At 45.2% G+C, this 24,816-nt stretch overlaps 1 protein-coding gene across 1 annotated transcript; it reads right to left on the bottom strand.

Moving 5' to 3' along the window:
- Positions 1–5,252: 5,252 nt before the first annotated feature.
- SLCO4A1 (solute carrier organic anion transporter family member 4A1) lies at positions 5,253–24,808 on the bottom strand (the record flags this gene model as incomplete). Its single annotated transcript, XM_006021627.3, has 11 exons — positions 5,253–8,125; positions 11,090–11,238; positions 12,142–12,206; positions 12,585–12,754; positions 13,366–13,525; positions 13,830–14,025; positions 14,860–15,014; positions 19,641–19,752; positions 20,865–20,986; positions 21,864–21,954; positions 24,676–24,808. Coding segments are annotated over 11 exons (1,503 nt in total), but the record flags the coding sequence as incomplete, so codon positions are not given.
- Positions 24,809–24,816: the final 8 nt, after the last annotated feature.

Genomic DNA, 24,816 nt, shown 5'->3' with positions numbered 1-24,816 from the left:
CACTTGGCAGTTCCAGACCTCGTTATATATACACAAGATGAGGCTGTAATGTTATACTATCAATGAGCAGCTGTATATATTTTCCAGCAAAATATGCAGCGGAGGTCATGCCATTTAAAAAATGATTTAGATATTCTACCGGTGGTGTGGTTTGGTTTTAATTCCATAATTCAGAGGTGGGCTCATTTGTAGTCCTATTCTTTTTCTATCCATTCCATCTTTTTTTTTCAAAAAAATACAAAACTTCATGAAAGTTGCCTTTCAAAGAATAAATCTAGTCTATCCGACCTTTGTTTTCTGTTCCCATCCTCAATCACTTGATGGATAGAAATAATGCAGTATTCCCTTTGGTTTCCTCTTTTGCCTGCTATAGATTCATAGATGCTAGGGTCGGAAGGGACCTCAATAGATCATCGAGTCCGACCCTCTGCATAGGCAGGAAAGAGGGCCGGGTCTAGATGACCCCAATTAATCAGGGTCCATTTAAATTGAGGAGAAACGAAACAATTTTCATGGGTTGGTCGCGGTATAAATAGCGAATTGCATGGATTTTTCCTGGATGTTCTCATACATGCTATACAACAAGGTCCATGTAGAGTTGCACAAAAAGTTTAGAAATCCTAATTGCAGACAAGGTTCTTTGGGTGAATCTGATCTCTTTTATTAGACCAACTTCAATTCTAATTCACGCTTATCTTAATAAAAACAATCCATTCAGGTACTTTTGCAAACTTTTCTCCTATGCCTGAAGAAGAGTGTTTGTGCCTGAAAGCTTGCAATTAAATACATTTTTTTTTTTTTTTTTGCAAAAAGCTAGTTGGTCTAATAAAAGATATCGCCTCTACCACGAGTCCTGATCCATGAAGGCAGGTGCCTATGCCCCGGTACGGAGGAGGGACGAGGGGGTGGCTGCCACCTGGCTTGTAGCTGGAGCCAGGCAGAACAGCCCGCAGTGAGGTGACTGCTGCCCACCGTGCCACCTCCCCACTGGGGAGCCAGCATTTTATTTTTATTAACTTTTTAAAGTTGATTTTACGGACAATCTCATATTTCCCATTTTCTGCAGAATCACGAATGGACCCTTAATTATGAATTTAACACAAACCATGATTGGATACGTGTTTTTTAAGGAGAGGAATCCACCCAAATCCTGCGTCCGGTTCCACATGTGGAAAGCTGGAACAGAGCCCCTTAATCTAGATTTGAACATTGCCAGGAAGAGTTAGGCCCTATTCGCAGTTAGCCCCATCTGAACACTACAGAAGCACAAGTAGTCCCATAATTAATAGTAATAAGCTAATAACCAGTAAGTAGGTCTCTGTAGTGTGTCCCTTTAGGGTTTCCTTTCACGAGGACAGAAAATAGTGTAAAGATATTGTCTATGTTGCCATCTAGTGGTACCACAGTCATTCTGCAAAAATACTAGAAATATGGAAATAACGTTCAGACAAGGTTCGTTGGGTAAATGTGATCTCTTTTATTAGACTAACTAAATAGTTGGGAAGAAATTGTGCTTTGCAAGCTTTTGGGCACAAACACCCTTCTTCAGGCAGAGGGAGAGTCTGCTATTTTGTGCTCTCCTGGATGGAAAAAAAGCCAACATGCAAAATGCAGGTCTGTGAAAATGCAATGCGTGGCAGTGAGGAGACAAGAGGTAAGAGATAGGTAGGTGTGGGGGGACACAAAAAGGAAAGTCGACCTGGCGATATAATGTAGCTGGTTAAATGGAGAGAGGTTACCTGGGGTTACCAGATGGCAGGTACAGTGACAATGCGCCTCTGATCCTCACTGCCACGCATTTGCATTTTCACAGACCTGCATTTTGCATATTGGCTTTTGTTCCATCCGGGAGAACACAAAACAGCAGCAGACTCTCCCGGTGCCTGAAGAAGAGTGTTTGTGCCTAAAAGCTTGCAAAGAACAATTTTTCCTATTATTTAGTTGGTCTAATAAAAGAGATCACATTTACCCAAGAAACCTTGCCTGCCTATGTCCTTAGACCAACACGGACACAACCAACACCCCCAAAAGAGCATTCAAGCATTTCCTGGAATCCCACCCCGGTTTATAATTAATTTTCCTCGACCTATATGAACCAGCACTAGCCTGCAAAATATGATGCAGCACAAGCTGGCTGTTTCAGGGCACAAGGAGCAGGACCGAGAAGACAAGCAGCACACCTCACCCGTGGAAAGGAACCTGTGGAAAGAGCAGCTCCCAGTGTGGCCGTGCATGCATTGAGAACAAGCTTGAATATAACTGGGGTGGAGCTAGGTGGCTGAAAAATGAGGGGAACACGATGGACTGAAAATGGGTGGAACGGGGCCTTTGTTACCTGCGAGGAAACTGCAGACAGTGCAAGACATACGTACTACACCTCCAGTGTGGCCATGAATATATTTTTCAAAGAGATGAGCTCAGAGGAATACAAGGCTCTGTGACTTTCAGAGGTTGTTTCAATCAGTCTGAGTCTCATAGAGATGATGATTTCATAGATTTCATAGAGATTCGGGCTGGAAGGGACCTCGGAAGATCATCAAGTCCGGCCCCCTGCCCCGGGGCAGGAAGTCAGCTGGGGTCATAGGATCCCAGCAAGATAAACATCCAAATTTCTCTTGAAATCATCCAAAGTATGATGATCTGGGAAGACTGACTTGGGATGTTAACCGCATGTCATTTTTTATGGAACAAAAAGAAAAAGTCAAAAATAGGTACGTTTTGGAGTTTCCTTAGAGGAACTTGTGCTATGGAAACAATAACGAAAATTCTCAGAGTTTCTTCATGGTTTTTTGCCTTCCTATTCAGAAACAGTGAATATGTTGATATTGTTAGACCAAGTCTGAAAAATTCAGGCAGCCGGCTCCGCTCAGCGGTGACGCATGAAAACAGTACTGAAAGTAAGTACTTTCCCCCTAAAGTACAGGGAACTGTTCCAGCTAAGACTTAGGTAAGTCCTGGCATCCAGACTTTGATCCACATCCAACATTTACACTAGGCTTGTGCCTCTATTAAAGCACCAATCCTAGACCCCAGATCTCACCATCCCTGAATAATAGGATTAGAGGGCCTAGAGAGGGTGGAAAATTTGGATTCAGCTAGAGATTGTGCAGTTTAGCCTAACTAAAGCATCTGAAGGAGGCATTTTATGACATTGAAGGAGCTGCTTTAAGTTTTATTCGTGAAGAGAGAGTCTGAAGACGCAAACCTGATCAAGCTAGAATACTCCAACAATACGAGGATAAAATGTATTTGGCATGTAGCTGTGCTCAAGTTAGTCCAAAGACAGTAATGGGACGCCATAGCAGGTAACACAATCAAGGCACTGATCACATGCTGTAATTTAACTGTAGCTGCCACACGGAGCCAACTGTGCATCAGGAAATCAGCATTCGGTTTTTCAAAATAAAAACGTTGCAAACACACTTAATTTCAATAGTTTATTGTGATGCACCAATACAAAAACAATATTTCCATATTACAAATATGGGCAATGGATGTCAAAGGCATTTATCATTCAATCGGTTTTATATCTATTAATGCCTCTGTGCTGCACACCATATTTCACAAATGCCATGCTTTACACAGTCAAGGGCTAGGAGAGGGCTATCAACTCCAACAAGGCCGGTCTGTTGGTTCTTCTAATCAAAAAGAAGAAGAAAAAGTGAAGCGAGCGATGACCTAAGCTCTTAAAAGGTGTAATTGTTAATTGACTCAAATCAATGAGAGTTAAATCTTCACACTCACAAGAAGTGATGGCTCGATGGTTTTGTCTGTGTGTATGGCTCTGTTTTCAGGGTCAGGGTCCAAAACAATTCATGGGGGGAAAAGCTGCAAAGAAATAAAAAACTTTGAGGCTTTGCTGTAATGAGATTTTAAATTCTCCTGGAAGTTTCCAAACAAAATGTTCATTTTGCAATTGCTTTTTTCCTCCTGTTTAACAAAGAACTCATTAGCTTCATCTCTTTACTAGTAATTCTTCCTGCCTCATATCTTTTGGGTAACTTGATCCCTTGTGGTTTCTTTTTCTTAATCTGAACTGCATGACACATAGAGAGAAAACAATGCACGAAGTGAAAATACGTAGGATGTGGCCTGGATTTGAACCGCATTCACAATAGTAGAAATTCAGAGTAACTTCCCAGGCTTGAACGGAGTTACCCTGGGTTCATGCAAGTATAAGTGTGGTCCTAATGTTGCTCATTTCATTCTTCTTCTTTGATAACTTAAATGTCATGTTGTCCCTGGAAGCCAGATGCTGCTACTCATGTGTAGAGCAGAGGCACCGTCCTGTGCTGACAGTAGGTGCAGTAGCTCCATTGCCCAATATTTTGCACTATCAGTTAATCCCAGCCCAGCTTATAAAAATAATCGTATTCATCATTACATTCACAGCTCCTCTGGGCTGGAATAGAGAAGAGAAAAACCCTGCTCAGATCAGAAGCACCTTAAAGCTTTGCTTGCCTGGCTTGTGTATGGGCTTGCCCCACTTCCATCTTTTCTACAAAAATCCACATTTTTGGTCCTTCTTTCAACACAAATCTTTGACCAAAGGTTCTTAGCTTTCCCCTTAGAGTTGGGCTTGGGAGACTGCCATTTCCCTTCCATGCACTGTCTCATCAAGAAACGAGTTGTACCAAGAAACCTAGTTTTATTCTAGACGTAGCACCCGAAGAAGAAACCTAGAATTTAGGCAATCTAATCGACATGCCAATCAGACTTCTTTGTACTGGAACTCATTAGTATGAGGTGGCATCATACCACAGGGACACCTTCCTCCACTGCTCCAAAGGTACTAGATGAGCCCAGAGAGCACAGGTGGCAGGATGGGCCTTTTTCAGAAACACAACTTGATAGCTTAGCAGAGGTGTCTTCTCACACTGAACCTCATCTCGTGCCCACAAGTCAAGACTCTTTCCATTGTCTTCAGCCTGTGTTGGATTGCAATCTCGAACCGTAAACCTGCTTGAAACCTTTCTAAAACAGACCCACCACTTTCACATGGCTGCCTGATTTGACCATTGAGAGATACTTGCATGGCAAGCAGTTGCATCCAGGGGGAACACTCTCTTCCCTGCATAACCTTCCTCCATCAGCTCAAGAAGAAAGGGATAATCATTAAAAAAGAGAGATATAAAACTGCAGTGAATCAAAGTTTCAACCACCATCCAAAGAATGGGATGGGACACACAAGAGTTTTGTCCAGAGAGGTGGTCAACCCTGCCGTTCTCCCTGGCTTTGTTGAGTGTGGTAGGTATCTAGGCTCATGTTCCAGTTGCTGGGTACCTTATAGCCATGGCTAAATGAATTCAAAGTCATGCCTCAAAAGCATCAGTCAATGATTTGGAGTCAATGGAAGACACATTCCAAGTCCCCGTGAAATACGGATTATATTTCTGTCACTTCACAGGAATATTATACTTCAAATGAGACTGGAGAATGGCCTCCCCCAAATAAAAACTTCCCATTCATAACATGGAATAAATGACACCTGAATAGGAACTCATTTAATTTTTCAAAACCAAGACTCCACACTCGCACATCAACGTAATAAAACACCAGTATTTTGCCATTTGATCATGAAACAATACAAGCCAATTCCACATGAGAAATACTAGTGATGCATCAGGCAAAATATATTAAAAAATGTCTAATTTTATAAATAGTTATACACAAAATATGTTACTAAAATACATTTGTGCAACTCTCCCTTCCCAAAGAACGCTGCGGGTACCCAAAGTCTTTATAGTTTGCCGAGTGTAATACCCTTGAGAAGAAAACAAGTGATGGACTCTTGCAGATAGTGGTTGTCTTGGTTACAGCTGGCTAATAAAACTGGTGGAGATGATAAATAATTCTTTCTTTTTTTGGTGTGCTGTTGGAGTTAATCTCTTTGGGACTAATTCTGCTCCTTCAAACCTCCACAAGTGCTGAAAATAAGTGAAGGAACCAGCAGGTTTTCACTCTGTAGGGTCTCCGCTTGCAGAAAGACACCATCTCCGGAGCGCTGAATCTGCACGTGTTCTGCATACATCAAGTAGGGACTTCACCGAGATGGGGAGCGGTTGTTCTGGCTGTGACAGAGCAGCTCATACTGGGAGACACTTCATTGGCTCTGGTAGAATGGTTACTGGGTGGACCGTGTCCAGCCAGTGGTTCTCTGTCCTAAAATACATCTTTCAATGGCAGTGACGCTTTTGGCAAGGTATACAGCTGACCTTGGCAGAGGAGCATTTGTGAATGGAAGAGGTAACCTTCCCAACAGAACCCACTTGCTGAATGACACCGAGAGGATAGATTATTTCATGTGAGTCCCAGATTTACCTTTACCCTAAGTCCTCCCTTCCTTAGAACAAGATACCCATGTTTAAAGGGGCCACCTGTGCACAGGCTTGGAATGTGCTTGGAGTGCATTTGGTCCTACGATCCCAAACTCAAACCAGCTGATCAACCCGCATCCTGGTTTTAGGAAAACAAAATGTATCAAACATACAAAATCGTGACAGAAACAGTGATTCTAAATACCTTGCGGTAAAAGTTAAGTGCCAATTAAACAGCTCAAGAGTGAATGCCCTGTCGTTCTAAACACAGCATAGGGTTGGCCAACATCGCCAAGGGGGCTTCCACCCACCACTAACATAGAGTTGATTGTGCAAACATTTGCAGACACAAAAAATAATCTTTCGAATGATCAGATTTGGGAGGAACAAGTAAGACAGATACATAAATCTGTCAGTCAGAGGCTTAAATCCTGTTATTTGGCCCTGCAAGGGCAAATTTAAACCCCGCCCCCTGCCCTTTTTTTTTTTTTTTTGAGAATCTAGGCCAAGACATTTTCAAACAATGGGCCATATTGTCAACGGGCACAATTCAGCATAGCTCCATTGACTTCAGTGGTGCTAAGTCTATTTACAGCAGCCGAGAAACTGGGCCCTTAGCCCCCTTATACAGTACAGCGTGTTACCACGTTAGGTGCCCCAGACTAGCAGCATAAAGAAAAAATAAATTCATTTGGATTTTTCTGCTTGTACCTAAAAACAAATGTCTTTGTTGAGCAGACAAAGCAAACATTGCATAGATCCATATTTCATGTGTTTCTGTGTCCAACAACAGAATGTCTAAGGGAACAAGAACGGTGAAGTCCAGCTCTTTACAGAAAAAGGGAGGTCCAAACCAATAAAGATTATAATTATACTGCAAGTCGAACCACAAAACCAGAGGTGGTAGGTGTAAAATGACTGGGTAATGACAGTTAAAATAGCCAGGGCTGGTAGTCTCTCAATAGGGTGTTGTGTGTAGTCCATTGATGGATCAGCCAAGTAATCCCTGGTGTTAAACATCGTTTCATTGCATGGTAATATGAACTATCTTCTTTAGATGAACCGAAAGGTTGAACAGAGATAGAAAACAAGGGCCGCTGTATGTGTTCAAGGAAGAAAGAAGTCACTGTGTCTGTTCCTTGCTTTGCATATCCCAGCTTCAGGGCCAGACTTCTTCTTTGCAATGCAGATGGATACCGTGAGGGCAGGCATTTGTTCAGCCCTCAAACATCTGAACCAAAGTCCTTTGCTACTGTTGACTGTATATTGTATGTTGTATGTGGGCCAAGTCCTCAGTGAGTGCAAATGCTCTTCTTTGAATTGAATGAAAGCAAATTTACACCAGCTGGGACTGGATCCTGTAGAGGAATGCTGGGTTTCTGATTAATTGGCTCAAGTTTCTTATAGGAGCGGTAGGAAACTATGGGTAGCCCTTCTTTAAATAAAATGAAATTGCAGTGTATGGCATTAGCACACGCATCTTCACATATGCTTTCTGCTGTTAAGGAAACATTCAGCCAAACCAGGAAAATGATTCTTTTTCTTTAAATAAAAAAAAGGAAAGTTAGGAAATTAATATCAATAAAAACCAGACACAGTAGCCAGTCTCCATGATATGTTCTTAGGCTGGGAATAAGTCTCTCACGGTATTAACAGTGCTATACATCCATCTCAGTCTGGACTGAAGATTTGTTCTCCTGGAGGTCACTGTTACCATTTTCTGATGCATCCGAGCTGCCTGGAAGGGACTCTGGTGTAGGTGGTTTATAAAGTAAGCACGCCAGCAGAAAGAAGACGGTTCCAAGCACCTGCAGCCATCAAAACAGCCCCAGCTTATGGTTAGAGCCACGTATAAAACCCACCACTCCCTTAGCATAGGTACCAACCAAGGACTGGATCCTTGGGTGGTGCAAATCAGCAGAGCAACTCTGCAAGCTGCAGCATTTCTTGTGTCAAGGGAGTTACACTGCTGCCCCCACCTTCCCACATGGACCCAGCCTGATCTTAAGAGAAAACCTAGCAGGGTGAAAGAGTAAGAGCACTGGAGCATATTCCAAGGGTTCAGCCAGATGATCTGTAGGGGAGAATTTGGGGCTCCTATAAAGCCAAGGAAGAGATTCGCTTGCAAAGCATCATAGTGTGTAGCTCTCGAGTGCTTTTTAAGAGTTGGCTTGAAATCTCTGAGGACCACAGTTCTCTTGATCCTACAGAGTCAGTAAAACAAGATGGTCCTAGATGGAGGTCCTAACTCCTAATTCTAGAAGCGTTCATCCCCGTGTGAATAGCACTTTTCATAAGGCAAATAACAAACACGCTCGCTATTCATATTCAGGCTCTGCATTGGGCTATGTTATACAGGCAGCGCCAGTGGCTGCTGGCGTACCTGTACCTGTTAGCACCAGCAGTAGACCGCAGTTAACAGTCTCCAATGATGCTGAGAATCAGATTCAGATGTTAATCGCACATCTGCCCTTGAACTGAACATAACCCCCTTGTATAAACTGTAGTCGACTGCAGGAAATGCTCCAAATCCGAATGCCCCAGGCAGGATCCCTCCTCAGATACCATCAAACCCTTCATGTGAAAAGGAGATTGTCTAAAATGGTACCATTATGTGGTTTTCTGGTAGCTTGGGTATCCTGTTATGACACAGGCTGTCTGAACGTCATGGGGCAGGTCTGCTATTCTTGACTATCCCACACAATTCTCTCTCTGCTTCTCAGCTTGCTGAGTCGATGAGTTTGTGAATTAATCATTGGACAAGTCCATGGTTTTAAAGAATTCATTGTCAGAAGACGTTTACTGAGCAGATAAAGAGAGGCTAGAGATTGTGGGGTACATGACCCCATGGTCAGGAAGCTCCAGGGGTAGCAGGACATAGGGTTGCACTGGGATGGCTACTGAAAACGCCTGGCATGGACAGCTTGCATGGAGTAATAGGGATTTATGCCATCTCTGGCCTATGTTATTTTCCCAATTGGTGCATATAGCAGAATCGCTACCCAAATGCCTACTCATAGCAGCTACCGAGCTCTGTTGTGACCTGCAGGCAAAGGGCCGATTTGGATTGAATTGAAAATGATGCCTTCTGCTCATAAATATTGAAATATTCAGCTGATCTATCACAACATTTTCCAGCAATGGTTATTTACTCTTATTTTCGTTTGATCATGGTGACTCATGACAATTTAGCGAACAGACTGCAGTTATATATTTAACTCCACTTCTTGAAAGACCAATTTCAATAATTGTTAGGTTTTGTAAGGTTCGTTTTTTTTCTCTCCCTAAAAATTTCAGAGGGGAAATATTACGCCTGGAAAATAATTTAGAAGAATCAAGGGAATGGTGGTGCCTGAGGAGTTATTAAATTTTATAGATTTCATAGACATTCGGGCTGGAAGGGACCTCGTAAGGTCATCGAGTCCAGCCCCCTGCCCCAGGGGCAGGAAGTCAGCTGGGTCACAGGATCCCAGCAAGATAAACATCCACATTTCTCTTGAAGGTGTTCAATGTAGGTGCTTGAACCACCTCCGATGGCAGGCTATTCCAGACCTTGGGGGCTCGGACAGTAAAGAAATTCTTCCTTATGTCCAGCCTGAAATGGTTTTGGAGGAGTTTGTGACCGTTCGATCTTGTCATCCCTTGGGGCGCTCTGGTGAACAGATGTTCCCCCAGATCCTGGTGAGCACCCCTTATAAACTTATAGGTGGCCACCAGATCACCCCTGATCCTGCGCTTTTCCAGGCTGAAGTGATCCAGGGCTCTCAGCCTGTCATCGTAGGGTCTGCTTCCCTGACCTCTGATCATGCGCGTGGCTCTTCTCTGCACTCTCTCAAGCTTCTCCACATCCTTTTTGCATTGTGGGGCCCAAAACTGGACGCAGTACTCCAGCTGCGGCCTCACCAAGGCCAAGTACAAGGGGAGAATGACATCCTGGGATTTACTCAAGAAGCATCTATGGATGCAAGCCAGCATTTTGCTCGCTTTACTAGCCGCGGCATCGCACTGAAGGCTTATGTTCATCTTGTGGTCAACCATGACTCCCAAGTCCCTTTCACCCGTAGTGCTAGCCAGCTTAGCGCTGCCAAGCCTATAAGGATGCTGCAGGTTTTTCCTCCCAAAGTGGAGAACCTGGCATTTTTCGATGTTAAACACCATCGGGTTTTCGTCTGCCCATTTCCTGAGCCTGTCCAGGTCAGCCTGGATCGCCCTCCTGTCTTCAGGTGAGGACGCTTTACCCCAGAGTTTGGTGTTGTTGGCAAACTTGGCCAGTCCGCTCCTGACTCCAATGTCCACATCATTAATGAAGATGTTGAACAATACAGGTCCAAGGACAGAGCCTTGGACATATTATGACAAATAAATGGAATATTAGGGAATAGCACTGTTTTCAGACTATTTCTTGTGTGAAGATAAAAAGTCACATTCATGGTCAGAACAACAAAATAGATGCTTTTATAGGACAGTTGAGAGAACTGCAGGATTGGAAGGAGCTCTAGGGTCCAGGGGCAGATCCAGGGAGGGGGGGTGCACCTTATCATCTGTACCCCTGTTTTCAAAATTGTAGATCTGCCCATGCCCTCTGCCTAATGATCTGGACTTCGGGCTATGCTATTCTTAAACCATCCCAGTCAGCTGCCTTCCCAACATCTTCTTGTAACCCCTCAGTGCGGGAGATCCAACAGTTTCCCAAGACAACTCTCTATTGCTCTACTGCTCTTACAGGTAGGAAGCTCTCTATTGCCAAAAGTGAGATGGTAAGTGGGCATCACCTTGTAGACAAGTCCGGCGATCAGAGTATGTTGACTCATGGCCGAATTCTGATAAACGTAGCAAGAACCTTGTTCTCCACACTGGTCCTGCCAAAGCAGACACGATTTATCGATCATCGAACCAAAGGCAATAGGACCGGGAATACCTCCTGGGCGAAGACAGAATGGAGCTTCGGTTACATAACGTCTAGCAGTCCTCTTCACAGCAACCCAAAAGGCTTTCAAAAAACGGGTCAGACTTTGATGAAACAGCGATGGGGTAAATTAACATCTCAACCTTTCTGGCTGGGATATTTGAGAGAGCCCAAGGGCTTAAGTACCCCAAATACATGACATTTCAGAGTTGAACAACCAATTCCTGTTGACCCGTTGTAAAATCTGAACTCGGCAATGGGTTACAGACGATAGACATAGAGAACGGGCCAGCACAACCCCATTTGTTCTTAGAATGAGCAAATGTTACTAAAACCCCGTTGTTATTTTTTACTGTTTCTAAAACAGAGTCATAGAATCAAAGGACCGGAAGCGACCTGTAAGATCATCAAGTCCAGTCCCCTGCCATGGGCAGGAGGTTATTGGGCTCAAACGAGCTCTACGAGGTGCTTGTCCAGCCTCCAACATGTTAAGGGATCTTTCGTTTTCACCGAAACATCCAACACAGAAGCTTAAAACAGGACCTCAGTTCAACATTTGACATCTGTAAGAATTCAAAGCCCCATCACTGCCAGGATTACAAGAGTAAATACAAGCTAGCCAAATTGTATGAAGCGTTGCTGTTCTCTATCTCGACAGCCAGATGAGTTATTTACAATGAGCAATCTACTTGCTATATTTAGCTCTCTTTTCATTTGCAAATTTTATGCAAACAACATTGGGTTTTTTATGAATTAAGTAGATGTGCAGAGGATTTTTTTCTCTCCCCTAAGCATCATATACCCCCAATGTCCCTGTTTTCACCTATATGTGTTTGGTACCTTGATGCAACTATGACACGTACTCAACAAAAAACGATAGATAATACATGTTATGCACCCATTCCCTTCATGCCATACCTAGAGTTCTTACTACAATCCACTGGATTCCTAGTGCAAACGATCGCTGTCTGTCTGAGACACACCTAGGATAGACAAAGTTAAAAATACTGGTATGGTGAATAGTGGTCCCAGCAATCCCATGAAGCAGTGAATTCTGATGAGGAAGGGGCATGCTTTCTGGCCCACTTTGCCTTGCGCAAAACTGCCATCCACATTTTGGGAGGAGAGGAGTACCGTCACATCGAAATACCTTTCTGAGCATGTAAATGGACTATTTAGATATTCAGGTCCTCAGATTGGTGCTTACAGCAGGACGAAGAAAAACATGTGGCCAGATATCATCAACATACCAATAAGCATGTCATTTTAAGCAGGCTCTGTCCTTAGGCAGAGATGACAATATGTGCGTTCTCGCCGAAACAACGGCTGTGTTGGGCAAACAAGAAGGCGCCCCTCCTTACCGAAGAGTTGCCGTCAGAGCAGGGATACTACTCAGGAACGTGAAGAGAATCACAATGAACATGAGACACATGAGAAGGGGCATTGTCTGGCAAGAGGAGGTGCACTTCCCCGCCGTCGCTTGGCCAACATCGGTGGTGTTCCCCAGAATGCAACTGCATTCCTGGTAAACCTGGGAAACAGAAAAACTCCTCACTCTCTCACAGAGATGGCATTTCTATCATCAAAGCCAGGGCTTCGCATTGAAATATATGGGAGGCAGGGCTGGATTAACCCTTTAGTGGGCCCTATCAGCATCAGGATACATGCCACGAACCTCACGAGACTGCTCAAAGCTCTGGAAGCCATGTGAGCACACGGTGTGAACATGCTTGGACATATGCAGGGAATACAACTCGAGAAGTAAGGGCACAGAGTGGGATGCAGCCTGCTGGCAGCATGGAAATCACATGCATCTGGTGAGCTAAGGGCAATTTCCAGCTATACCCATGAAAAACAAGAGCCCAGCTGCTGATTTCTGTCCACTTACAGTGGCTATAGGCCAGGGAGGTGGGAGCAGAATCTGGCCCTGTGCTGACAGACTTACACGAGGAAGTTTGGAAATGCAAAACTAAAAATGAAGCATACGGATGAGATCAGTGCCCAGAAACACAGACCTGCATCTCAGCTAGAGCCTGACTTCTCTTTCCTGTAAACTTTTAACACAACTCTATTGAGGCCAACCAGAGCTCAAGCTGCCCACGCTCCCTGCAAGCCCCCTGCCAGGGGGTCTTCCAAACATACCTTTTGGCTACTACTGGTAGATAGCATTTTGCACCCTGCATGGCAGGGAGAGTAATACATGATGTCGTTGCTCCCGCAGACTGGGCTGTAAACCTCCCTTAGACAGTCACAGTCTGCGTTGCAGGCTGTAGTCAGGTTCAGACTGCTTCCAGGCAAGACACTGCAGGAAACATAACGTTAGTCAGCAACGGGTCCTTAAAGAGCATCTTTTAGGTGGGGGGCAGGCTGGAATAAGAGGAGAAGAGGACAGAGGTGTATAGGACAGAGCATATTAATGCATCCTGAAAGTGCATGTGCGCCGTCTTACATGCCTGGCAGACTGGCCCTACACCTCTGCCAGATGATAGCTTATTTTCTATTCCTCTTCACATTGGTATTAATCAGAGAATTGATTTTATCCCACTGATTCATGTTTCGACACCATCCCACCGCAAGCCAAGTTCAACGGGGATTGCTGAGCTTACCTTCCGTCGTACGCCTGCGTTACTCCTGCCATAGGCATGTTAGGGCAGTGAATAAAAAAGATGAAAATGGCCAGCAGACTCGATAGGGTGCAACACAGGCACAGTTTGATGATTCCTGAGCAGCGGAGGTTAAATTTATTCACAAAGAAGCCTCCCAGGAAGGTGCCTCCTCCCCCCGCCGGCACGACAAGGTAACCTAGACAAGAAAGGGAAGCAAGTTCATAACCGTCAAGGCGAGGAGTTTTTGCTGGTCTGATCAGACTAAGCACAGAGGACGTGCACAGCAACTGCCCTTCTGCACCACTGGCTGTGCTTGTTTCTCCGTGGGGGTTTAGCGGACTCTACTGAGACAAAAATCATAGGATCGATTCTGCCTTCACCCGTGGCTTGAAAAGCCTGGCCCCAAATTGGAAAAAATAAGGACTTATGTTCTGCTTAGCAAGGAAATCTGCTCAGCAGAGTGACTGCAAGAACAGCAATGCGGGACTCCACGGCTATTGTGCCTCGCTGAATTCAGATCAAATAGGCCTCTACATACACCCGGTGATAAGCACATTCATTTTTCACTAACTCATAGACATTCAACCTCAGCATGAGCAAAGGAGCCAAGCTGGGTTCTTTCCACCAACAATAAAAGTCGAGCCGCTGAAAGCATCCTCAGGTGCACTTCAGCAATACTGAGCAGCTCCTATTAACAAGACCCTAGTGATGCTGGGAAAGGAGCCGGCCTCCCAGTCCTTTTGACTGGATTTCCCAGCAGGTGCAAGAACAGCAAAAGTTTTTTCTTTTTTTTACTAATGCGAATAGATGTAACTGAATCCACGCACAGAGCAGACCTGCTGGGTAGGAAAGGGCTATTTGCATCCTATGACTTTCCAGATGATAGCCCGATTCTAAAAGCGCTACAGAGAGTAACGACTAGACTATTTTGTGACCTTAACTACCACCCTCGTGAAAATAACCCACTTCTTGGTCATGGGGTTTTCACTGTAAAACAGACGGGGACACCGCACAGAGCTCATTTCCTTACCAAAATACGTAGCAGCAACAGAGGCACTTAGACTGAACTGTGACTCGAGGAATTTGGGGCCGAAGGTTGACATCCCAGCTATGAGCGTGGCTTCAGTGGCTCCAGCTAAGCAGAGGAAGATGAAGGTGGGGTTCTTCAGGAGCAGCAGGACTGATCTGGGGAATTCAGGAACCACATGCAAAAGATAAATAGGTTGAAACAGGTTCACACAGCACCATTTTAGACCGCTACTGTCTCTTTAAATCTTAGGTCCAGATGGGGCTGGTAGAAAGGATGAAGTGCAGCTGCTCCACTTCTCTGGAAAGAAAAAAGGGAAGCGAATGCTGTAGATGTGGGAAAAAAGGCAGTGTTTTCCCCTCCCATGCTGACTCAGCTGTGCCAGCCCATGCAGGGAGCCAAGGACACATCCCACCCTCCTTATCACCCTGCGAAGTGTGGGAAGAACTGAATGCATGCCATGAAATGCTTCCACAAAGCAGCTCCCTGCAAGAAGAGAATCAGTAGCTGGCCTGTGAAGTGGGATTGATGGTTTAGGGAATTATCAATGTTGTTTTTCACATCCCTATTCATTTATAGGCTGGATTTTTTTCCCCTCTATTGGGCACCTGGATGCCTTTGTGAATGCATTTGCTGGGCCTCTCTGCCTCGCACTATCAGGGTCTGGCATGTCCCTCTTGCAATCGTGCAATCGTGGGTATTTCAAGTCCCATAGGCACAAAGGGAGATGATGCAAGTTCAAGGTCCTTTAAATGGTATTAGTTCTGAAAATTCAGGGCCTGACCACAAACAGTAATTTCAATGCAAGGTGATAAAAGCAGGGGTGCTCTGTCAAGAATGAGCCCTGAAGGGTGAATAACTCAGGTCCCATGTGCCTAACATAGGAAATAACCAGGGACAACCAGTGTGTATTAATCTTTGTAAAACTAAGGTAACTGGAAACAAGGTGGGTTTTAAATTTTAACTCTTGCACTGCTATAACAGGAAGTTCAGGCTTCATCAGCTCACAGGAGACATCAGGCAAACCGTTTCTTCTTCAATAAGCACTTTCATAAAGACGTTACCTTCCTGCTATAAAACAACCACCCTGCTGTAAAACCGCTCTGACAACCAGGCACAGTTTTACTTCCAGATTTGCTAGTCTGTGTAGCGGATACATTTTCCTTTTGACTAACTCAGATTTATGAGAAGAAACCCGATATTCCTGACAATTTACCAAGTGCCATGTAGATGCAGAAAGAAGAGCCAGACATGATCCTTCGCCTGGACACAGAAAAAGCCCGGGGCACACTGGATAGTCTCAATTCTTCTCCTCTCTCTCAGATATTTGACCGTGAATTTATATTGCTTTGTAGGGATTTCTTTTGCAGCTAGCTTGAAATTCTGTCATGTAACTTTATACAGAGGAGCAACTGCTCTGCTTTCAGGGGTACACAAAGTCTTGCTTTGGCAGCTGGAACAAACTGCCTTTGTCTGGAGTAATGGTGATCTGGCCTGTAACAGCTTTTCCTGCAGACGGTTATGGTGGATTGTTTTTTAAAAGCATATATAAGAATTGCTTGACTATTGCTTAGCACGTGGGAGAGACTGCTACCGCCATCGGGACAACGCCGCTGCAATACAGCTGATTGTCAGGGCCATCGAGCGTCTGCCTTGGAATAGAGGGATTTACAAGTTATTCACCCACGCAAACGAAATGACTTCATCAAACCCAAGCAGCCAAAAAAGAGGGGAAATTCCTACAATTCGATTTCATGGGACTAGATTAGAGCAGGTGTCTGTAATTGTTAGAGCCAGTTGAATCCAGCACTGTTTTGGGGACGACCTTTTGTCTTCTACACTCCATCTTCCACTTGAAAGAAGCTAACAGAAGCACCTGCCTTTTATTTGGTAGAGTAATGCCTAATTTCTTGACTGGAAGATATACTTTACAGAGCTGCCAACTGATGAGCTGACTTGTGTGGCTGCTGTGACCGTATCCAGTTCAAGAGAAAATAGAGCAGTAAAAGCATGGGGTCATTTCGGGGCCTCAAAGCCCTTACAAGGGGGAGGTTATGGGGGGGTAAATCAAAGCAACTCCAATGATACCAGATGAGGCTCTGTTTTCTCTTTTTTACAGGTGGAGGGCCCACCTGAGAGGTGCTGCCCAACAGAGAGCCCATTGAAGTCAGTAGGAGCTCTTCCCTTGATGCTGATTGAATGTCATTGCATTCAGATGCTGCACAAACCCCGGGAGTTAATGCCCTCAGCTCTTGAAGACAAGGGAAACAAGGAAGGTTAACATTGTCTTGGGAGAAGGTTTGCTCTCCATCAGGGCCTGAGCCTGCAACCTTTACTCAGACAGGTACTTCTCCCTCATGCTGAATTAATTGAGGCTGTTAGAGCCTGGGCAGAGTCTGATCACCTGAGACACTGTGCAGTGTCAAGAGAATGGGTTATAATAATGTAATGTCATATCGGGTTGTTAAAAAAAACCTTCTCTTTTTTAATTTACTTGCCCATAGTGTGTGAGAGGCGGGGACTCTCAAAAATACTATGACTACAAAGCACTACAGGGAAGTAAATACACTGTCTCTCGCTCCAAAATAAATGCCATGGCAAACCGGCATGCAAACCAGCCTCGTCCCTCCAGTAATCCTAGGAAGGACTGAAATGTGGACCACCTTCTTTGTGTTGGAGATTAGTGCCCGATATACGGATGAGAGATCCCCATAAATGCAGATGTCTATCTAATTTAGGACAAAGCTCCCTTTCTCTGAGCTGCAGCTATTTATCTGCAATAGGAGTCTCTTTTATCCTCTCTGTTTGGATCTCTGTTGTGCTGCACCAGGGGATCTTTCATGTGCACAGCCAGAGTGGTACATGCCCAGGGGGACAGGCAAAAAAAAAATCTTCTTTCATTGGTGATATTTCTGGTTGCTGCTGGTTGAACATACTGTGAAAAATAGCATGTTTTTAAGAAGCAAAACAAGCCAATTTGGATTACACACTGAGCACTAGCTTCCTTCCCCACCATAAACATGCTGAAGTCAGGCCCCTGCTTAACATAAAACAAGAAGGGTGTTCCTATAAAATTAAATTGTCCTTTGTCCTTGTAATCTAAATGCATGGATAACTGCATCACGGAAAGACGTGATCTGTTCTTTAATAGGAGCCCTTAGAAGAAATTCTCCTCTGAATCAGACCCAGAAAATAGACACATATGGGGTTGTGTTTGTTCTTTTGCTCTGGGGTTTTTTTAATTAGAAAAGGGAGAATTTATTAGACCCTGAAGGTACATAAAATCCCATTCGGGTCCAGATTGGCATTTATTTTATCTGACCTGGTTTAGCCCTCTCTAGCTGTTTGCCATATGTTTCTCAGGGACTAGACACATTAAGAGATGTTCAGCAAAGATGAATAGATCTTGCTTTCTTTGCTTGATTGACGTCCACCTGGGATCTCTGGTCGTTTTGTTAGAGCGAAGCCCTCAGCGAGTGTGTAACGCTGAATGTCGGACTCAGCTTCCTTCACTTCCATGTTAGTGTTGGTAATCGCTGTAGTTTTATCATGACTTAAATGCAGTTTTTACATTTAAATTTCCATATGGAGAATAATGCCCGACCTTAGAAAATGGCGCTCGGTCAAGAATTTCGTTTAAAAACAGTATTGAAATCTGTTGAGTAATATTTTTCACCAAACTTAATTCACCCTGCTGTCTAGGAGAGCTGCAGGCAATTCTCCTTGCTTTGGCATGGCTCTGTGTGTGAATATAGCCGCTTAGAGACATGAGTCAATAAAGGTTGACTATTGTGAGAGGTACATTTCTACTCTGCACTTTTGTTTCAATTCTTCCTTCAGGTAAGGAGGAAGATAATATTTTTAAAATTCACATCTGATCCTTAGCAGCAGCTTGGCAACAGTTCCTGGTTTGCATTGTGTGCGTCTGACCTAGTGCAGACACGCTGGTTTTACCCAGGAATGCTTCTCCAAGTGGACTGAGAAATAACCTTGCATTTACTGACTGAGAGCTCAGCTTCCATCCAGAAGCTCATTACAGACAATACAGGGCATTTCTCCAACATCCAGCTCCTATGTGTTTCACTAAAATAGAGCGATATGCTTTTGTTGCAATCGTGCACTCTGATAACATGTAATGACTTCCCAACTAGGGATCATAGGGGCTTGCTACACCCACACTTCCTTTGTGCCACCTCCTTCAGCTACATGCAAATCAAACACAGCACAAAGAGATCCTGGCATTTAGAAGGAAGACATTACGTGCACTTTATTTATATAAGGTAATTGCTAGTTGCTATTTGTTGCTATTTATCCCAGCAAACAGTTTTCTTTCAAACCGGGTGCATGTGCGCGCATGTGTTTGCCTCAACAGAGAGCTGAAGATTGGTCCTATATTCATAAAGTCTGCCACGGCTATGTTACTGTGAAAGATAAAAGGAAAAACACAAAGAGGCTGGTTGAGAAGAGTGGGGTGGGGGAAGAAAAGCAAGGAAAGAACGAATACAATAGAAAGGAAATGGAGAGCTAAGGCTGGGACATCAGGCAATCAATCTGAAGTGGAAATATTAGACTAACGAGCAAGAAAAGGGGAAAGGTCATCACAGGAAGCGGTCTAAAGTGGAAGGAGTGTGAAGAAAGGAGATGACGAGACACGGGACAATACAACATAGGATTGTGCCTGGTATTTAAGCGCTACCATAGGCAGCCAACTGAATTTGGACCCATCGCCCCCCTAATTTTGTGAAGAGCTCTCTCCATGTCATGCAAGTAGAGGCAGGTCTCACCGAGGCAGATCTTTCACTGTTTTCCCAAAGTCGGGGTCCGACGCGGTCTTGTGGCTCCCGTCTTTCAGTTGATGAGCCTCAGAGACTCTCATGACAATGTAACGCTGGGATCCTGGAAACATCGAGGGAGGAAACCATGAGTGCATGAGAAACAAGGGCTTGGGGCCACGCCAGCAGCAAATTCACAGAGGAAAAGAACGTACTTTGTGATACCGAGTGTGCCCTGCTCTCAGTCAGCCGGTGCTTAAGGAAAGTCTGCCTGTGAAATGGGAACCTGTTTTCTTAAGAAATTCTTCCCGGGGGGATATTTTGGTGTAAATATTTTACCAATTCCCAGCCAGGCCAAAAAAGCAGCACGCGCTGTACTCCTATTGTAGGGGAAGAGGATTTGGGAGCTATTTAAATAATCTCCTGCTATTTCCTCTCTCCCACTTCCCCTCTGCACGGACAAAAAAAGACAGGTAGCTATTTATTCCTGGTGTATGGGAACCCAGTAGAGAAAGGCTGAGAACAGCAGGGCATGAGATGGGAACATAACTTCATTAAGAAACCCAAGAAGTTGTTTCCCAGCCGATTTGTTTCCTCATTCGTTGGTACCCATCCAACAGAGCAACACTGTCCGGTAGATCTCAAAACAGGAGGAGCCGGCATGGACGAGCTAACGAACATGAAATCGCTGTGCACATGTGCAGCATGGCCAGGAAACGCCACCTTAACATAAGGGTCCAGCAAATGAGAACAAATGACAAAAGGCAGAGATGGCTTAAGGGGGGTGGTGGGACACTGATGCTTACAGAAGACCTTAACAGGAGCCAAATGCACAGTGGAAATTGTCTCCTGTTCCCTGTATATACAGCCGCAAATATATATAATTCACCTGGAGAATTCACCTGCAGAATATATATATTCACCTGCAGAATTCACCGGCAGAATATAATTCACCTGCCTGGCTGCGAGCTTTACTGGCGGTGTAAATAGCAGGCTAATAGCAGCAAAACAATGCACCTCTGTGCTGCCCCACTGGGGTAATTCACTTCTAATGCATTGCTCCAATGCAAAGCAGGGAATTTACCCGGCCCTGAGCACAGACAATGCTAGAGTGAGAAGTGAGGCTGGTCCTGGTGACAACAGCAGCAGGGACAACTTAGGTGAAAGAAAAACTAGGGATGAAACACTGCTGTCTCCCCTTCAAACCACAAAGTTAGGATTTTCTCTTGCAGGTACCTGGCAGCCGGTGAGGGTAACCCAGAATGGGGAAGGCAATGAGAAGGGAGGCAGCTCCGGCACCCAGAAATCCTATCCACCAGGCCCCAACCCAGTGAGGGTTATCTGGGGTTACATCAACTCTGTAAAAAAAGAAAGTGGGGAGAGGTTTTTAAGAGCTGCAACAACCCACTGATTTCAAAATAAACAGGACACAAGCACCTAAGTACCTTGGAGAACCTGGGCCCAGCATCATAGGGACAGACAGGCCGGGGCATCATAGAGACAGACAGGCTGGGGCAGAGCAGGGAAGTGAGCATAGATGTCCCAAGTTCTGGACCAGCCCTATAAGCCTTAGATCCTGTTTCCTGCACATGCAATGTCATCACCATGGACAAGCCAAGAAGTGATGACTAAAAGCACTTGAGTTCATCTGCTTAAGGCTGCATTTAGTGCTACTCTGAGGCTCATCCGTTCTATTTCCATTCTCTCTCTCTCTCTCATTGCCTCTCTCTGAGTCTGTGCTCAACCTCTTACAATGCTCACTGCAGGAATAGACAGCAGTGGCAAAGAAATCCTGATGACACACTCAGGCTGGGTTTTTTTAAGCCATTAATTGATCAAGTGGATACAAAGAAGAAAGAACATCTTAAACAAAACCACTGATAAACCCCGGAGTGAATAGGTGACCTTGTGAGGAAGAACAGAAGAGCTGGCAAATCCTTCCAGTGATCATAGCTCAGTGAAAGCAGGCAGTGAACCAGAAGGATGAAGGATTTGCAAGACAAGGCCTGTGAACAATTTTCTTCCGGGAGCTGCATTAATGCAAGCCTATCATTCTGCTGTCAGCTGCACCCCCTCGCAGCCCACTCACACAACCTCAGCGGGGTGAGACACCAGTGCAGACAATGGGTATTTTTACCATGCAAATTGCTAAGACCTACAGTAATTTCATTGCTTTAAAGGACGCGTGCAGAGGAAAGGAAAAGGAACAAAGCTGGGGGGGGTTTACCAACTTACTCTCTGCCAAATTCAGTGTAAATATTTAGAAACAGTCCTCCTACCAGGTACCCCGCTGCAGGGCCAAGGATGGCAGCAGTGTAGAAAACAGCTGAAAAAGAAAACAAGCAGCATTACAGACCATCTGTGTGGCCCAGATTACTCTGCCATTCAACCATCCCTTTCATAGGGAGCATCCACACAAGCAAGCACGTGTGCTTGTAGCAGCTCAAAAAGAAGTGGTGCAAATTCAAGCAGGGGCTTTTTGCTTCAGCGCACGTGCTTGGACATGCACTTTGTTGTGGAGCAAATTGTGCCACTTGGGGCAAAATAACCCTGCCTGGCTCCTCCCGGATCTGCAGCCAAGGGGGAGCTACAGCCCGGGGCAGCACCTGTGCTGTCCCCAGCAGGATAAAAAGCTGCCCTGTCCTGGCCTTATCCATACAAAAAGCTGCCCTGGCAAGCAGCTCAGGGCTACTCGCTCTCAGGAGCTTCTGGGACCCGGCCACTTGATACCTGGAGACACTACCCCGTGTGCAAGCTAGACTGCTGCAGCAGCATCCCAAATCCATCTTTAAAAATACTCCAAAATCCATGTTCTTCCAGAATTAAAGCAAAAGACCACTCTACACACACATCTCGAGACAGGAGAGAGACAGCAATCAGTTGGGCAATGCTTTATTGGTATATTTACAATATTAAAGCAATGTGGAAGCCTACCAGTGTCTCTATCATCATGATAAAATACATTTTTAATACCTACATGTGTTGATGTGTGCTTTTGGTTTTCTACTCACATGATGCACGTGTGCTGGGGGGATGTGGTGTTTGCAGGAAGGGAGTGAGAAGGGGAGTGTGTGTGTGTGTGTGTGTGTGTGTGGGTGGAGGGATGTGGGTTGGTCTGCGCGTAGGTGTGGGGCGATTGCTCGGGGGACTGTGGGTGTGGGGGATCTTGTGGGGGGCTGCTCAGGAGGGGTGGGTCCCCTGGCCCCCACAGGGTGAAGCCTCTCCCCACAGGGCCCCAGCTCCCCCCTGGAGGGCCACAGCCCCTATCCCACACAGGGCCCCAGCCCCCCTGCCCAGGGTCCCAGGCACCCTGGAGGGCCCCAGTTAGCTTTGATTTTTTTATACCCCTGGATATCCAGGGGTCTAATTTTCTCCCCACGCTGCAAACTTGCAGCCTGGAGAACATTTTTTCGTTCCTGCACATGCCTCTTGCACCATCTCAAAGGGGTTTGAGACGGGGCAAAAGGCACATGCGCGCTCATCTGGATGCGCCCATAAAGAAGAGGGCAACAATTCCTCAAATGACATGGGAGAAGGGGGTTCAACCAGCCTTCTCCCATGGGCAAGGAGTGATCTAAAAGTAGCGCCATCCTCGGAGCAGCCCTGGCAAGCATTGGGAGTCCCATGCCCCCTGCCAGGGTGGATGGAGCAGCTGTCAGCACTAAGTGCAGGGAGCAATGATCAGCCTCCATTTGGGAAGGTGCAAGTTCTGGTCTATAAGCGGGGGGAATGGACCACAGCTTGCTGCAGCTGACAGCATAGCCAGAAGAGCCTGCTGCGCGAGGCTGAGGACAAGCGGCCTGTGCTGCAATAAGAAGAGCACATGCCCCAGCTGCTTTGTGCTAAGGAGGAAAAATGATTTTTCTACTAGCATTTGATGCAGCAAGTACAACCCCCACTGTGCTGTCTCAGGAGAGGGGAAATTGTGCAAACCATCCCTCATCCCCACAACCCACTTACTCCCATCCACTGACACCTAGAGCCCTGGCTACTTCTTATTACCGTGCAGGACCTTCTAGTTCACGGCCTTGACATTAAGAGGCAAAGCCATACAGATCTTCCTTGTATTCGTGCCACAGTTGTTATAGTTGAAGACAGTCAATCAGGTCTATGTGTCTAGTGCAAGCACCCCCACTACCCCATTTATAGGTTAGACAGGTTGATTGGTTTCAATGGAAAATATGCCGAGTAATTTGGGGGCGTTTTAAATTATTAATTACGAGCCGAGTCCTCCTGCCATGTATACCTGCAATAATGCTCACTACTGCAGATACTACTACGGTGTCTCACCACTGGCAGTAGCAAGCAGTGCCGGCGGTCATTATTGCAGGGTTGGGAAGATGGATGTAGACTACTGATGTGAATGGGGCCTTGTGGGAGCTGGTGCTCTCTTCCTCTCCTTTACCACATCCTCCTATTTTACAGCGTGGGATCTTGATTTTGGATCAGGCCTCCAAAAACTAACTGCAATCAATGGAAGTCTTTCTACTGGCTTCAGATTTGGCCCTGAGTAATTTATATCATGGGTCCTGCGTGACTGTTATATGATTAGTGATTCTTTGAAGTAGGAACGAGCATTTTTCCCATCTGGCAAAGATTTATTATTGCCGTAAAGGTAGTACTGGTATGCCCCGATCAATGCCTTTCTTGTGTTATAGCTTTAAAGGGGAAAGTATGATTCAGAGTGCGGCATGATCTGACAAATGGTAAAGAGCTGTTGGCTATTCTCTAAGCACAGAAGCCGATATCAGCCCCTTGCATGCATCTGCAGCACAGAGGCATGTATGGGAATGTAATGCATATGCAGTCATAAAGTAATATATTTAGTCGCTGGGTTATTTCAAAATTGTTCTGGCCTGTAAATAACTCGAGGGAAAAAATCAAAACCTTCTATGATTTTCATCTCTTCTGATATTTGGAACAAATTATTTGGATTATGCCTGCTGGAATTCCCCAGTGCCAGCGCAGATGGATTTGATTTCTCTTCTGCCAACACGCCTGATGGATCACAACAGAAGAATCCCCCTCCACAGACCCCTTCACTTACCAATATACACCGGGGAGTAGCTAGACTTGACGTTGTCATCTAAATAAGTCACTCCGAGAGTGTAGAGCGGCGTTGCTCCGATCCCATGCAGGAACTGCCCAAGCATGAACATAAATCTGTAGGTGGAGAGGCTCGAGACCG

This window comes from Alligator sinensis, unplaced genomic scaffold (assembly GCF_000455745.1).
Source record: "Alligator sinensis unplaced genomic scaffold, ASM45574v1 scaffold752_1, whole genome shotgun sequence".
Taxonomy (NCBI): domain Eukaryota; kingdom Metazoa; phylum Chordata; order Crocodylia; family Alligatoridae; genus Alligator; species Alligator sinensis.
This window is presented reverse-complemented; position numbering and strand designations above follow the sequence as displayed.